Source organism: Lepisosteus platostomus, chromosome 2 (assembly GCF_059453375.1).
Source record: "Lepisosteus platostomus isolate fLepPlt1 chromosome 2, fLepPlt1.hap1, whole genome shotgun sequence".
NCBI lineage: Eukaryota > Metazoa > Chordata > Actinopteri > Semionotiformes > Lepisosteidae > Lepisosteus > Lepisosteus platostomus.
This window is the reverse complement of record NC_142612.1, coordinates 68533829-68547573: the sequence shown is the minus strand read 5'-3', so window position 1 is coordinate 68547573 and position 13745 is coordinate 68533829. Positions and strand designations below refer to the sequence as shown.

The window sequence follows — 13745 nt, the reverse complement described above, 5'->3', positions numbered from 1 at the left end:
GATTCTTCAAGATTTAATTTCCACGTTAAAATGGGACGATACTTATATTCTTGATTTTACGGTAGCGGTTTGTTGTTAAACGTCACCAAGACACTCCCGGTTTAGATGACGTACTATTACCCCTCCTTTTCCGGTTTTACAGCGCTGTGCAGATTCTCTTTAGGCTGTTTATTGTATATCCATGAGTTCATCCTCTTAGTATTTGAAAAAAGTTTTTTTTATAAATATATATATAAGCTGTTTCTACTTAACTGTTTAGACAAAACAATAGCAGCTCCTTTTGGTCTTTAATACAACTTTGATTTATGGAGCGTTTTTACTGCCATTTTCAGTACTCGCAAGCCTGTTGGGCGTGTATTTGACTATATTTCTGGTTTTAATATTTTAAGTCTCCGGACTTCAGATAAAAGCTCTCGTACTTTTTAAATTTTCTGTTGCCTTCATACTCCGATACACCTGAATGCATTCTTAACCGTCGTGTATTAACCTTTTAATTTATATGCTGTTCTGAAGTTACAGCTTTTCTCGTTGTTTAAGTTGAAGGGGATGCCTCGTCAGTTCATCATTTAACCCGACTAGTTTCTTAATTAAAACTAAACATGTATATATTAGTTATAATCCAAGTCGACTTGTTCCGCTTAGTTATCTGTTTAAGGTACTAAGAAAGGGATCCTGTCCTGTCATGTCCAGATATTTTCTTTCACCTCCGTCTGATGAGTTAGAGGGCTGTTTTCTTCGAAGAATCAAGACCGTGCAGTTCTCTTCATATAGAAAGTGCACATAAGTGCTCTACTCGATTTATACCCCAAATAACTGTCATTTTTGTTATGTAGTGCACTCGTACTACGTATTTTTCTGCCATTTCATATATAGATTGTGTGCCAGCTTTCTTTTAATTGCTTACTGCCTTATAGAGCACTTTAGGATTACGCTGTGTAAATAATGAAGAATATGCAACCGAACGGCTTTGTCTTTTGAATTAAAAGATGGCTTCTTTACATTCGTCTGGTCTAATCACAGCTACATGTTTTAATTCATGCTGATGCCAGTAACCCACTCAGGAGGCCTGTTTGCACAAAAGTAATGGAAATGCTCATCAACACATACTGTATACATGGTGTAGATGTTCAGAGGTACAACATTTATTGCCTGAAACAAGCACGTTTACAGAGAATTAAATATTTTTTTATTTTCAAAATTACCATTTAAAAAATGCAATACATGTATAAGAAGTACATTTACTGTTCAGTTTTGGCTCTGGATGAGCCAAATGGCTCTACTTATTTGTACATATTCTTATGTGCTTATATAAATTCCCTGAAATCAGTAAACCTGTTTATACGTTGCTTATTCCAATTTAGCATTGCACTGCAGGTTATTAAAATGCTTTACATTCACGTGTACGCTTTCAAACAATACTTTTTGCACCAGAGCAACATGCAGTAAGCTATGGTGTTGCATTATTAAGGAGCAGTGTGCTGTATCAGCTTGTTGCAGCTCGACAGGTACGGATCCAAAGGACTGTCACAAGAAATGGTCTGCAGGGGGGGATCTAACCTTCGCTGTCTTTAGGATCTGTGCAATCACCACTGAGCTTGCGTAGGCTGTCCTTGAGGCCCTAAAATACTGAAAGGAATTAATTATCTGCACAAGAAGTCAAATTACTCGTTGTTTTTAGATCTTAATTAGCAAGAACTGCAGGACTCTGCATCCGAGGCCTGGAGAGGCTCATTCGTAATTCCTGAGCTCTCGTGGTCAGAACAGAGGTTCAGATTTACAGATTTACAAGGGTGGTGGGGGTTGGGGGTGTAATTACAAAACAAAAGGGAGAAATGAAAATCCTCTTGTTGGGACAGCAGTTCAAGGGATGCTTCCGAAATGCATATCCATAATGCACATATCTTGCGTTGTTCCCTACAGAAATGCAGACCCTCCAGCAAAGACCCCGTCTTCCTTTAGAACTGGCCCGTGAGGGGCTGGGGGCTGGCACCTCCCTCCTACACCTTGCTCTTGTGACAGTGTTTGAGCGCATCTCCCAGCGCCTGGAGAACACGGTCAGCGTTGGTCTTGTTGCAGTTATATCCCATCAGCCCCACTCGCAGAACCTGCGGCACACAACACACCCAAAAGGATGAGTGAACTGAAATCTGAAATTCTGGCTATGGACAAAATAAACGCACTCCCTGACAATCAGTTACATTCAAGATAAGAAAGGCATACAGTAGATATTGGCTAAACAAGTGCAGGACAGCTTCAGCAATGCACTCTTTCAACTTTAGAGTTTAAACTTGAAACGTGGCTGTTTACTCTTAATTTACATATATTTCTTAGACCTTGAGTGATCAGCTTGAACAAAGAAACTCCTTAAGCTAGTAGCAAACAGCAACAGTCCTGGAGTGCTATACCCCTGTTGATTTGATAAGTCTCTTGAAATCATCAATCAGGTTAGACTTTTATCTGGAGAAGGGTTTTCCATAGTCCAGCTGAGCCTGTCATGACAAACATGGCACAGACAAATAAGAGCAGGCAGAGAGGAGGCACTTTCAGCTCATATGGCCTGCAGCTCCTGACTCCCCACCATGAAAACCAAACCGCCCCTGGGCCCTGCTATCTGTAAACCTTTACAAATGAAGTATTTTAAAGTTGTTGGATCGATTTCACAAAGATGTAGGACTTTTCACTTTTCAATGGCCCAGGTGCCCCTTTCCCACCCTCTCTTCTCACTTTCAAACACAAACACGCCATTCAAACCCTGTACTCACCATGCCAATAGAGGGCCCCAGGCCGCCGGTGATCTCCATGCTGTGGTGCTTCATGACGTAGGCTGTGATCTCTTTCCAGTCGTATCCCTGGGGCACTGTGATGGTGGTCACTGTCGGGAGCCTCAGATGCTGGGAGTCACACCCAACAAAGTCAACAACAGGGTAAAAGAAACTAGAAGCACTTGTCTTAAAGACGGAATTTAAATTGGTCGGGGAAGCACTAGTCGGGAGATCAAGGGAACACCCAGGACGTTATTGGTCATTATTTGGAAAGGGAGTGCTTATTACCTGCACTCTGTCAAGACTTTCTTTAACCTTTGTTTCTAAGCTCCATTCCAGTTCCATGTAAAACTATTTTAGTTTTAGTTGTTAAATTAAGTTAGCCTTTTAGATTCTCACCATGTTGCCCATATACTATTCTCCTTTGACACTCACCTTCTCCTTCACAAACAGCTTCAGTCCTAGATTCTCCAGCCCCTGGTGTAAGTACTCTGCCACCTCCTCATGTTGTTTCCAGGACTTCTCCAGGCCCTTAGTATAGATACAGAAACTAGTCACTTACAGGAAACTGCCACAAGAGGGCAGCATACACACAGCATCTAAAATATGAAGCCCAGTACAATTGATAAATATACAATGTTTTATATAAATGTAAATACTGTATATAAACAGCGCTTTAGTTAGATTCTGGAAACTGTCATATTCAGAAAACCAATTAGAGCTGTAAAGGTGTTCAATGTATCATAATGTGTGTGGCTCAGCATGCTCTCCAGGAGTGATATTCATTCACTTGTTTCTGGATTGTATTTTGGAAACGTTCACTTTCGCTGAAAACAGGCGCTCCGTGGCGTGTAACAGAATGCCTGAAACTGCAGTACTGAGCCCCCTCACCTGCTCAGCCATGATGGCCAGGCTCTCCCTGAGAGAGAAGAATCCAGACACGGGGCCCGTGTGATGATACCTGTAGACAGATAAGGAGATCCAGACAAGCCTGGTGAGATCACTTAGCTCTTCGTTCATTTTGTCCAGACAGATCCTCACGTTGTGTTGTACACCTGGAGCTCAGCAGGTTGAGTGAAGGTGTGCACTGTACATTCTTTATGCTTTATCGTGTTGAATGGGCTTGAAAGTGCCTGACTGCTGAGGCTAAAGGTGTGTAGTTTGTGTCAATTTTATTTTTTCTTGCTGTTCCATTTTCTCCCTCTTGTTTGACTTGGTTGTAGTTTCTGAGCCATGTTTAGTTTATCAACCTGAATGATGACAATAGCATACAGAGCTTCTGAAAAGCCTCCAGAAGGATCACTGGCAGCAATCTAGCATGTGGAAGGAAAAACAGAATTGCTTCAGAAAATAAAATAAATTAGCCATCTGGCGCTGATCTGACTGCACTTCACAGGAACAACCCCTCGACCACAGCAAACAACTGTGAAAGTTGCATAAACAAAGGAATTACAATGAACACGATGACTCGTAGTGAAAGAAAATAAATCAGCTGAAGGCAATATCACATATTCATGTGACTGGAGTGACACTAGGGGTTATTTATCTTTGATGATGTTGTCCACATGTTTAAGAGTAAATGTGGGTCACCATGAAAGTATTGAGACTTACACTCTGGGCTTTCCATCACAGCCCCAGTAATTGGCAAGCCACCTCATGTCCAGGAGAAAAGAGACTGGCTTCGTTTTTCGGCTAAAGATCTTCTTGCTGTACAGTGGATAAAAGAAAGGAAATATCAGTCTGCAACTACAGACAATCAATCTCAGAACTCTTTAGTGTATCTCAGCATTGAAGCAAGGCAACACTATTCGTATTAACCACAGAAGGACAAAGGGAAATAAATTCCTTTAAATTATTATTAAAATTATCATTTTGAAGGGTGTATAAGTATCATGGGAGTTTACAGTGAACCACTGATACAATTTTCATCTACAGTTTTAGACGTAATAATTCAAAGTTTTATAAAAGCTGTAAAATTTGCCCTACAATCTATCCTCAGGACAGACAGGTAACACACTGAGGCCCGTAGCCACCTGATTTCTAGTCAATCAGTGAGTAAGACCTCTAACACTCAAATCCCAGTTTCTGATTATATAAAAGAAAAGTTATTTGGTGGTAAAATGTTGTCTGTCATTGTGTTATATTGGGAGTGTGCTGAAAAACAAATTTCCCCAAATGGACAATAAAGCTTGAATTTAATTGAGAAGTAATGCTACTAGTCCCAGTGCAATAAGAAGAGGAAGAGTCATTTTGAGTGAAAGCTCATTTCCCTCACCTGGCCTGATCACTGAAGGAGATAGGTGCAGTCCCAGGGGGAGAGTTCAGTGCCTTCTGTGAACCACTGTAGAGAATGTCAATGCCTGTGAATACGGGGATAGAGACAGACTGGAGCTGCTTGCTACCACCAGGCAATGGCAAGCACTCAGCTATAAAGCTAACAGCTGTTCATGAAGTTTGTAAGTTCATTGTAAAGACCAGGAGAACAATTACACCTTAAACCTATGTAAGGAGAGGAAAAGGCCTCTCAATAAGTTTTGTTTTGAGTGGATTTTACATCTTTTTACTTTCATTTTTTTAGTAGTGAAAACTCCACTGATCCTGGTTGCCGTTTAAAATGTACTTGTGCATTACATCCCCAACCCCGCACAACAGTGGATCCAGTCTTATGCTGTGTGGTAGAGAGCAGTTAGAATCCAGCCCAATCTGAGCACCAGGACCCAGTGGCTGCAGGGAACTGTCAGTCAGGATTACCTTGCTTGTCCATGTGTAGTGGTGCACCACCCAGAGATGCCACAGAATCTACTAAAAGCAAACAGTTGTGCCTGAAAGAGAACAAGACACTTTACACTTTGCATAACGGCGATTGTTTCCTGACAGATAAAGCACGTAACATTTTCTTTCCAAGGGACACGAAAGTACTATTTTGACCATTTGTCAATGAAATTTTCTACCCTCTGCATCGATCTTTCTTTTTTTCAAAATGGCAGGAATAACTTATAGTTAGCCTCTTGTCAGTCAAGATAGCATACACTAGACGTCATTTGCGTGACTGAGCCAATCACAGTAGGCAACAAAAATCCAAATGAATTTACGGTAAGAATCAGTTGTAGCACGGGTGTATGTAACCTGGGCTAAAGCTGATGTCTGACGGGCTTTACCTCTCATACACACAAAAATTGTTCTGGCATACACACAAAAAGCTCTCACATTTACTAGTTTTACCTCTCACACACACAAAACACATACCTCGCACATAATGTATACATAAAACACTCCTTCACAATATGAACGTGAGAGACAAAACTAGTGAATATGAATGCATTTTATGTGTATGTGAGAGGTGAATTATGGCCCAATGTAGGCAGTCCGTCTAAATGGCCCAATGTGATTGGCTGAGAAAAATTATCAACAAGCTTTCTGCTGCACTCCAGGATGGAGGAAAGAAATCAACCTCAACTGCAGCAAGCGCTAAGCCAAGCTGTAGCTCCAATTAATAACATCTTAGCCACATCAGAAGCAATAGCTTGTCATCAGCTTCGACGCCTGAGATGAGTGTTCTTCTATCAATGCAGCATGCACAGGGCCTGCACCAGGGAAATTATCTGATCTTTCGGGTTGAAACGGAGCCGTTGCAACTACCCAAGTAAAACCTTGCAACCATGCCACTGATTAGTGCTTCATGATAGAAGATAACGACATGGCATCTGGTATTTAGCGATGAAGTACAGTTTCACGTTCATCAACACTCAATCAATCAATCAATCAAAGTTTATTTATCAAATGCACAACAATACAGCATGTAGCAGTAGTTGCTGGCAATGAAATGTCTTTTCTGCGAGCTCCCCGGGGGGATAAAAATCACAAAATTAAGGTTACAAAATAAGGCTACATAATAATAGATAATAATGCAATAGAAATTGAGTAAGATAAACTCAGACAAAACTCGATATAAATAGAGCTGCTTTGTGTCCATGGTCTATGCAATATATTATGTCAAAGTAGTGCAGTATGCCAAATACACTGAAAACTGTGTCCATGTAGCCATTACAGGTGATTTGCTGAAGGAACTGCAGCCTGGCTATTTAGCAATCTTACTGCCTGGAGGTAGGAGCTGTTCAGTAATCTGTTGGACTTTGATTGAATGCTTCGGTACCGTTTAGCAGACGGTAGGAGAGAGAAAAGTTTGTGACTGAGATGACTGGGGTTCTTGAGAATGGACCTGGCCTTCCTAAGACATCTCCCTGAGTATACAGCCTGGATGTTTGGTAGCTCACAGCCGCTAAATGAGCTGCGCTGACTTCACCACCTTCTGCAGTACTTTGCGATCCCGGGTGGAGCAGTTCCCATACCAGGCAGTGATGCAACCAGTCAGGATGCTCTCAATAGTGCACCTGTAGAAGCTGGCCTGGATATGTGACGGCATGCTGAACTTCTTTAGCCTGCGGAGCAAGAATAGGCCCTGCCATGCTGTTTTGACCACGATGTTGGTGTGGTGGGTCCAGGTTAAGTCCTCTGTGATGTTAACTCCCAGGAACTTAAAACTGCTGACCCTCTCCATTGCAGTCCCATTGATATAAATAGGTATGTGATCTCCTCCCTGGTGTTTCCTATAATCCACAATCATCTCCTTAGTCTTACTGATGTTCAGAGAGAGGTTATTCTCCTGGCACCGTGCTGCCAGGGTTTCAACCAGGGTCCCAGTCTCGCAATTATTATTGCCTGGAGCGATAAAATACCACATGCGTTCATTTTTGCAGCTACATCGATGGTAACGAGGTTCTGAATTGTTAAGAAAAAACCAACAGAAAAACATCTATAACTACTGTCCTAGTTATATAACGATTGTAAGTATAAGGATAAACTACTGCAAGGAATCGGTCCACCTTGAGCAAACAGGATCGTAATACCAATAACATAGGCACTGTAATATGTGTCGTTCCTGGAAGGATAGCCCTCCTGCACATCAAACAGTCCAATGTAGTACCTGTGAATTCGGGGTTGGTGTAGTTATCTGACCATTGACAAAGTACAAATATTTGTAGGGTGCAAGTTAAGTAAGCGAAAGTGTTAAAAAATCCTTTTGTTTTAGACGGACTGCCTACATTGGGCCATAATTCACCTCTCACATACACATAAAATGCTCTCACACTCTTCATTTTACCTCTCACATACACATAATATGCACTCACATGCACTAGTTTTGTCTATCATGTTCACATTGTGAAGGAGTGTTTTATGTATATGTGCGAGGTAAAACTAGTGAATGTGAGAGCGTTTTGTGTGTATGTGAGAGGTAAAACTAGTGAATGTGAGAGTGTTTTGTGTGTATGTAAGAGGTAAAACTAGTGAATGTGAGAGCATTTTGTGTGTATGTGAGAGGTAAAACTAGTGCATGTGAGAGGGTTTTGTGTCTATGTGGGTGGTAAAATGGAGAGTGTAAGTGTAACTGTGTGTGTATGTGACAGCAATTTGTGTGTGTATGAGAGGTAAAGTTTGAATAATGGCCTAAATGGCACCTCAGAAGAGAGAGCAGCAGAGCTCACAAGTAGAGGCCACTGGTGGAAGATTTTCAATATCTGATACAAAAAGTAACCCACGAGATTCAAACAGCAGGGAGCTGCGGGCCACTCAGAAAGGTTCAGCAGGGCGGATTTGGCCCACGGGCTGTAGTTTGCCAACCCCTGCTCTATAATGTCAATTTATTTTGTTACCAAGATTTAATATCCGGTCTGAGAAATTGGGACTGCAGTTCCCATTTAATTGAGAATGTCTGCCAAGTAAACGTCCTGGTGATAATCAGTTGGATTCTGTCTGCTTTTCATTGGTATCACATCGACGAGCCTCTGGTGGACTGTTTGAGACTCTTCTCATGTTCCTGTTTCTTTGGACAATTCCTAGGTTTCAGCAGCAGGCCACAACGGTTCTTGTGCGGGAAGTCTGAGATTCTGAAGACACACTTACTTGTGACACAGGTCGCCAATCCCATCCATGGGGTGCACCAATCCAGAGGAAGACTCCCCATGAGTGATGAAGAAGAGCACGGGCTTGTACTGTGTCAAGGCCTGCAGGAGGACAACCGATCAATTGATCACTCAAACAAATCAAAGCTATGGAACGGTTCACTTAGGGGACAGTGACCATTTATTCATTCAAGAGTTGAAGACTCTGCTCAAATGCAACTGGCAGTGTAAGCAGACAGTGTATGTGGACTCATTTACAGATGGACCTAACCCATCATGTGACTCTCTGCAAGGGGAAGCTGCAGGGTGAAAGTGAGGAGAACCAAAATAATGCAAAGCTAGGACTCAGCACAGCAGCTTCTTGAAGTGTCTGAACTAAATATTGACTCAAGCTGGAGTCTCTCTTTCATCAGATTACATATCAGAATCCCCGTGATTAATGAAGAGTGACTAATGTAGTCTACACTGGCCCCCGTGACCTTTATAAATGCTCAATAGTATGTCACCTGTTCAATTTCTGGAAGAGAGAACCCTTCCCCAGGATGTTTCACAATCCTCTTAACGTCTGCACCTGTGTTGTTGGAAGAAAGCAATTTCCAGGGTTGGAAGCTAAAATGACAAGGTACACTCAGGCAATGTAGTCATGCAAAACAGTTGTCCATGTCCGTTATGCAAAAAACCTGGGTTAAAGCCCACAATTATGCTGCCTGTGTTTCAGGAGATCTTAAAATGGAAAAGTTCTGTATTTTTGCCCTGAGAAAGACACACACATGCAGAGCTTGGAACATAAAAGTCATATTAGCTTAAATAATTGTCTAGTAGTCGTGTGTGACCAACAACCCCCAATTGTGTTGTTCAAAAGCCGCCGCTGTCCCCAGTCAGAGGGCTCCTCAGGGTTTTAAGAGCGACATACCGATTCTCTCGGCGATGTCGGCCACCCGCTCGCCCCAGATGCCATTGATGGCGATGAGGACGGCCTCCCCAGGCTCCACGACGTTGAAGACGGCCGCCTCCATGGCCGCATGGCCAGAGCCGCTGATGGCCATGGTCAGCTTATTCTGTGTCTGGAAGACATACTGGATACCTTTCTTGATTTCATCCATGATCTGCAACACACAGGGCAGCAGCAGACCTGGGTCAGAGCTCTGGAACATCAGGACACTGTACATCCATGGTTGTGGGTGAAGCCTCAGGACTGTAGCATAGAACTGAGCCCCTGACGTTATGGGGTAGGTTTGGACATAGTGGAGGAAATATTTAAATCATCACATGGTGTATTTTTTCACAGCACAGCACTGCTTGGTTTTGTGGTACAGTAAATCTTCGCTTTAACGGACTTCACATTTAACAGACAAAATCACGAAAGAGGAATTTTGTTTGCAAGATAAAAAATACTGGACTTTCCCTGCAATATTACAATCCCATTTGCAATAATGGACAAAGATGGTCCACACAACAGGCTTGGTTTATTTTCAAAAACAGAGGAAAACGGAAGAAATACAAAACAATAAGATGTAAATAAGATGTAAAAAATAATGTTGTTAAAGTACCTGTACTGACCACTGACTGCATCAGGGTATGACTCCATTTTAATAAAAGAGTGTGCTTCAAATGACACATTTTTACAAAAACAATTACAGTAATGTACACTACACAAATAGACAAATATGTAATAAATCACATCAAATAAAAAAATAATAAAGCAATGAATAACATTTTGTACAATATAGTTGTAGATGGGTCTATTTGGCATGAATATAAATTAATAGGTATTTGTGTTTCCTAGCAAATTTTATACAGTATATTTACTACATGAAATAAAGAGATTGTGTATCTATGATAAAAAGGCACAGGGACAATTTTCATTGACTTTGTTGATTGCAATTGTCAAAATATTCAGAAAGCATTATGTATATTAGTTCTGAAAATCGTGATTCGTTAATTTAACAGACATTCGGCAATAACACACTCCATGCGCCGTCCCGTTTAAGAAGGGTTTACTGTATTTTACAAAATTTGGGGCAACACAGTCGTGTCGCAGTTAGTAGTGTTAGATAAAGATATCTATTTTTAAAATATAGGTGTCAAATATAAGTTAGATTTGAAATAATAAAACTCAGAAAACACATTCCCTCAAAATACAGCGGTGTTGAGCATTACTCTTTATAAACAGTAAGTTTCCTGCTTATGACTTCACGGTCATTGGGAGAACACTACGGTAGAACTTGTAATAATCATTACTGTATGACTTTACTGTTGTTAAGGAATATTTTAAAATAATTTAAAACGACTTTATTATGTTCATTATTAAATCTATAAAAATATTAAATATTATATATATAACTTCGTGAGTTAAGTAGTACGCTGAATGCGTATTTCTAAATTGATCATGAAAGATTTACTCTGAATATGTTAAGTATCATACACTTTAATGAACTTTAAATAACGAAATATTATACAGTCTATATTTCATCAACCTAATAGAAAAGTGGAAAAGTGTAATACAAAAACCTTTTTTTGTCACCTGTTTCATCATCATTTACAGTTAACTTCATTTACATTTGTGTTGTTTTAGGCTTAGAGTTGCTCATTCAGTGAAAAAATGAGAAATCCTGCTTTATGTCATTCATATTTTGAAGAAAAGCTCAAGACAGGCGACATGAGTCTTGGGTGTATTACGTAATTTTCGAAACTTTCAGTTTACGTTTAGCTACCAATATTATGTAACAACTTAACTGTAATATTTCCATTATTCCTTATGAAATAATAATAATAATTAATAATAATAACGAGCATTTCTTATAAGCGTCTTAGTTGCGAAGGTATTTTAAAAGTCGTTTACCTCGAACATTTCCTTGTGCATGTGACCGATTATAGGTCTACCTCCGGCAGCCAGGACTCTGGGGGGAAGGTTGGAGGGTCCCGGCCCAAACATGTAGCGGTAGGGTGCCTGGAGAGGCTGAAGCAAGCAGGCAGGTGGAGGTACTGAGAGGGACGACATGGTGCGCCTGTACCGGGGCACCAGGCTTGCTGAAACCCTGGTGGATAAGGCGCTCTCCAGCGCAACCTGCTGCGCCAGGAACGCACCTCTGCAAAACAAAGTCCTCTGCATCATCGCTGGCCTCGCCTCTCCAGCTCCTTGGGCAGTGCGGTTTCTGAAGGGGAGACGGAGAGAGTACTAAAATTTGGGCTTTGCAGTTAAATTTAAAACAAACAGGTCCTTGACCTCTGACGCATTGATCCTGGAGGGTCACTTTACACGAGACAAGAAGGCGAGACAAAGAAAACGCTCATTTACAAGAGAAACAAACAGAAACAAAGGACAAAACAAAGAAATCCCGACTCCAAGGGGTTAAAAAAGATTAACTCAGCGGGGTTCTTTAAACATACGGGATTCGCTGGCCCCAAACTCTACTTTCTAGAAACGAGACCAAAATTCTCAATCAATTAAGCACTCTACTGTCCCCTTAATTAAAAAGTAATTTGAGAAAAATCCCGTTATCTCATAAAGGTTAACGGTTTTAGACAGATGTTTAGCATTAATATATATCTCCACATTATTTGTGTGAGACACAACATCTGTAGTAGGGGAGGTCTGACCCTTGTTTTTTTGTGCTCAACACTTAGGAGACAATGCTGAAGAGCTGAAAAAGGATGCTTACAAGAGAGAGTTTTAAAAACTATGAAACCACATGATAATGCTCAAACGTTGTTGTTGGTACTCAAATAGGGATGTTAAAGTATTCTAAATTGCTTTGTCCCTTCCTATCCAGTATCCTGTACGTTTATACCATTATCACAGCTGAAAATAACAACATGAAACCTAATCAAGGATAAGGGTTACTCATTTATTTACATTTCAGAGCACTGATCAAATGGAATTTCGGAAATGTGTACGGAAAGTGTTGGTTACTACTGCCTTAGATCATTTTGGGCAGCAAAAAGTATTATTTCCCTTCAATCTGTGATCCTCAAATCAATATTTTACATTGTGTGATGTGTGATCCCTTTTTACCTTTGTGAGTCTCAGCTGCAAAGAAGAGTGTTGAGATACAGATTTGTAATGTTATTTTTTTTCCAGCTGGACCAGTAAAAAGTTTCGCCATTATTTTCTAATTGCTGCTTAAAAACAGTGGCACAATGTATTAGGAGATGGAACTACAGTAAATAAATATATCTGAAGGTTTAAAACTAACATAAACATTTTTTTAAGGTGTGTCTCTACCCAGTTTAAGCAGTGGCAGGACATATGAGTTGATTTTTGTGAATTTGTGAGAGAGCATAGTTTTACTTTGAGTTAAGTCCTGTCTTGGCCTGCTGTTTTGTATGAGAGGTGAAGTGTTTTATTGATTTTCTGTCCAGTATATTTACCTGACCTGAGATCATTTTACTAACAATCAAAAGAGGTGTCTACACTCTCCCAGTGAAGTGATTGGCTCACAGATATACTTATCCTTATTTTGATTGGCTTATACCATGGGGCTGGTATGTCCTGTTTCTTCAAATTCCAAAGAACTGCTGAGTGTCTATTTTATGCTTGTTTCTTAAATGTTCTAATGAGTATCACACAAATGAAAAACTTGACCTTAAAGAGATAAACCCTCACATATTCTGTGGAATGCCATGTCATGACAGTTTTCTAAAGAATTGTTTTTCATTAGTTTGGGAAACAATTTGAACAAATTCTGGTTTTATATTGTAAAGAATGCATTGCAGAAAGTTTTGAAAAGGTCCTCCAAGCCAGTTTGTATAGGAAGTCTGTGTATTTAAACAGACTGGTCCATTTTAGTTTTTGAACTGCACACCTAAAGATAAGCAACAGTTTGTTTTAAGCATTATTGCATTTAGTGAGATTTGTGTTTTTTCCAGTGATGTTACCTAGACAGATCTTTAGACTGTGCAAGAGACATTGTCTTGCTACAGAAATAAAAATTGAAAGGGGAAAACATGAATAATGGTGATATTCATGGAAAGTGGGAAAGTATGGAAAGTTAATTAAAAATGGACAACCTCAGTGTAAGAT

General features: G+C 40.4%; 1 protein-coding gene across 1 annotated transcript; it reads right to left on the bottom strand.

Moving 5' to 3' along the window:
- Positions 1 to 1120: 1120 nt before the first annotated feature.
- Positions 1121 to 11908, bottom strand: agxta (alanine--glyoxylate aminotransferase a). Its single transcript, XM_088615455.1, has 11 exons — positions 11565 to 11908; positions 9636 to 9828; positions 9229 to 9293; positions 8724 to 8824; positions 5514 to 5584; positions 5038 to 5122; positions 4374 to 4469; positions 3654 to 3723; positions 3198 to 3293; positions 2763 to 2891; positions 1121 to 2105 (listed from the first exon to the last, which is right to left on the bottom strand). The coding sequence occupies exons 1-11, from the start codon at positions 11835 to 11837 to the stop codon at positions 1998 to 2000; spliced, it is 1287 nt and encodes a 428-aa protein (XP_088471581.1). The 5' UTR covers positions 11838 to 11908; the 3' UTR covers positions 1121 to 1997.
- Positions 11909 to 13745: the final 1837 nt, after the last annotated feature.

What these genes read in the sequence shown, in the direction of transcription:
- agxta (XM_088615455.1), bottom strand. Translation starts at nt 11,837, where the DNA reads ATGATGCAGAGGACTTTGTTTTGCAGAGGTGCGTTCCTGGCGCAGCAG. An exon ending in TGCACAAGGAAATGTTCGAG is followed by an intron (nt 9,829 to 11,564) that starts GTAAACGACTTT and finishes TGTGTGTTGCAG; the next exon opens with ATCATGGATGAAATCAAGAA. An exon ending in CGACATCGCCGAGAGAATCG is followed by an intron (nt 9,294 to 9,635) that starts GTATGTCGCTCT and finishes CCAACAACACAG; the next exon opens with GTGCAGACGTTAAGAGGATT.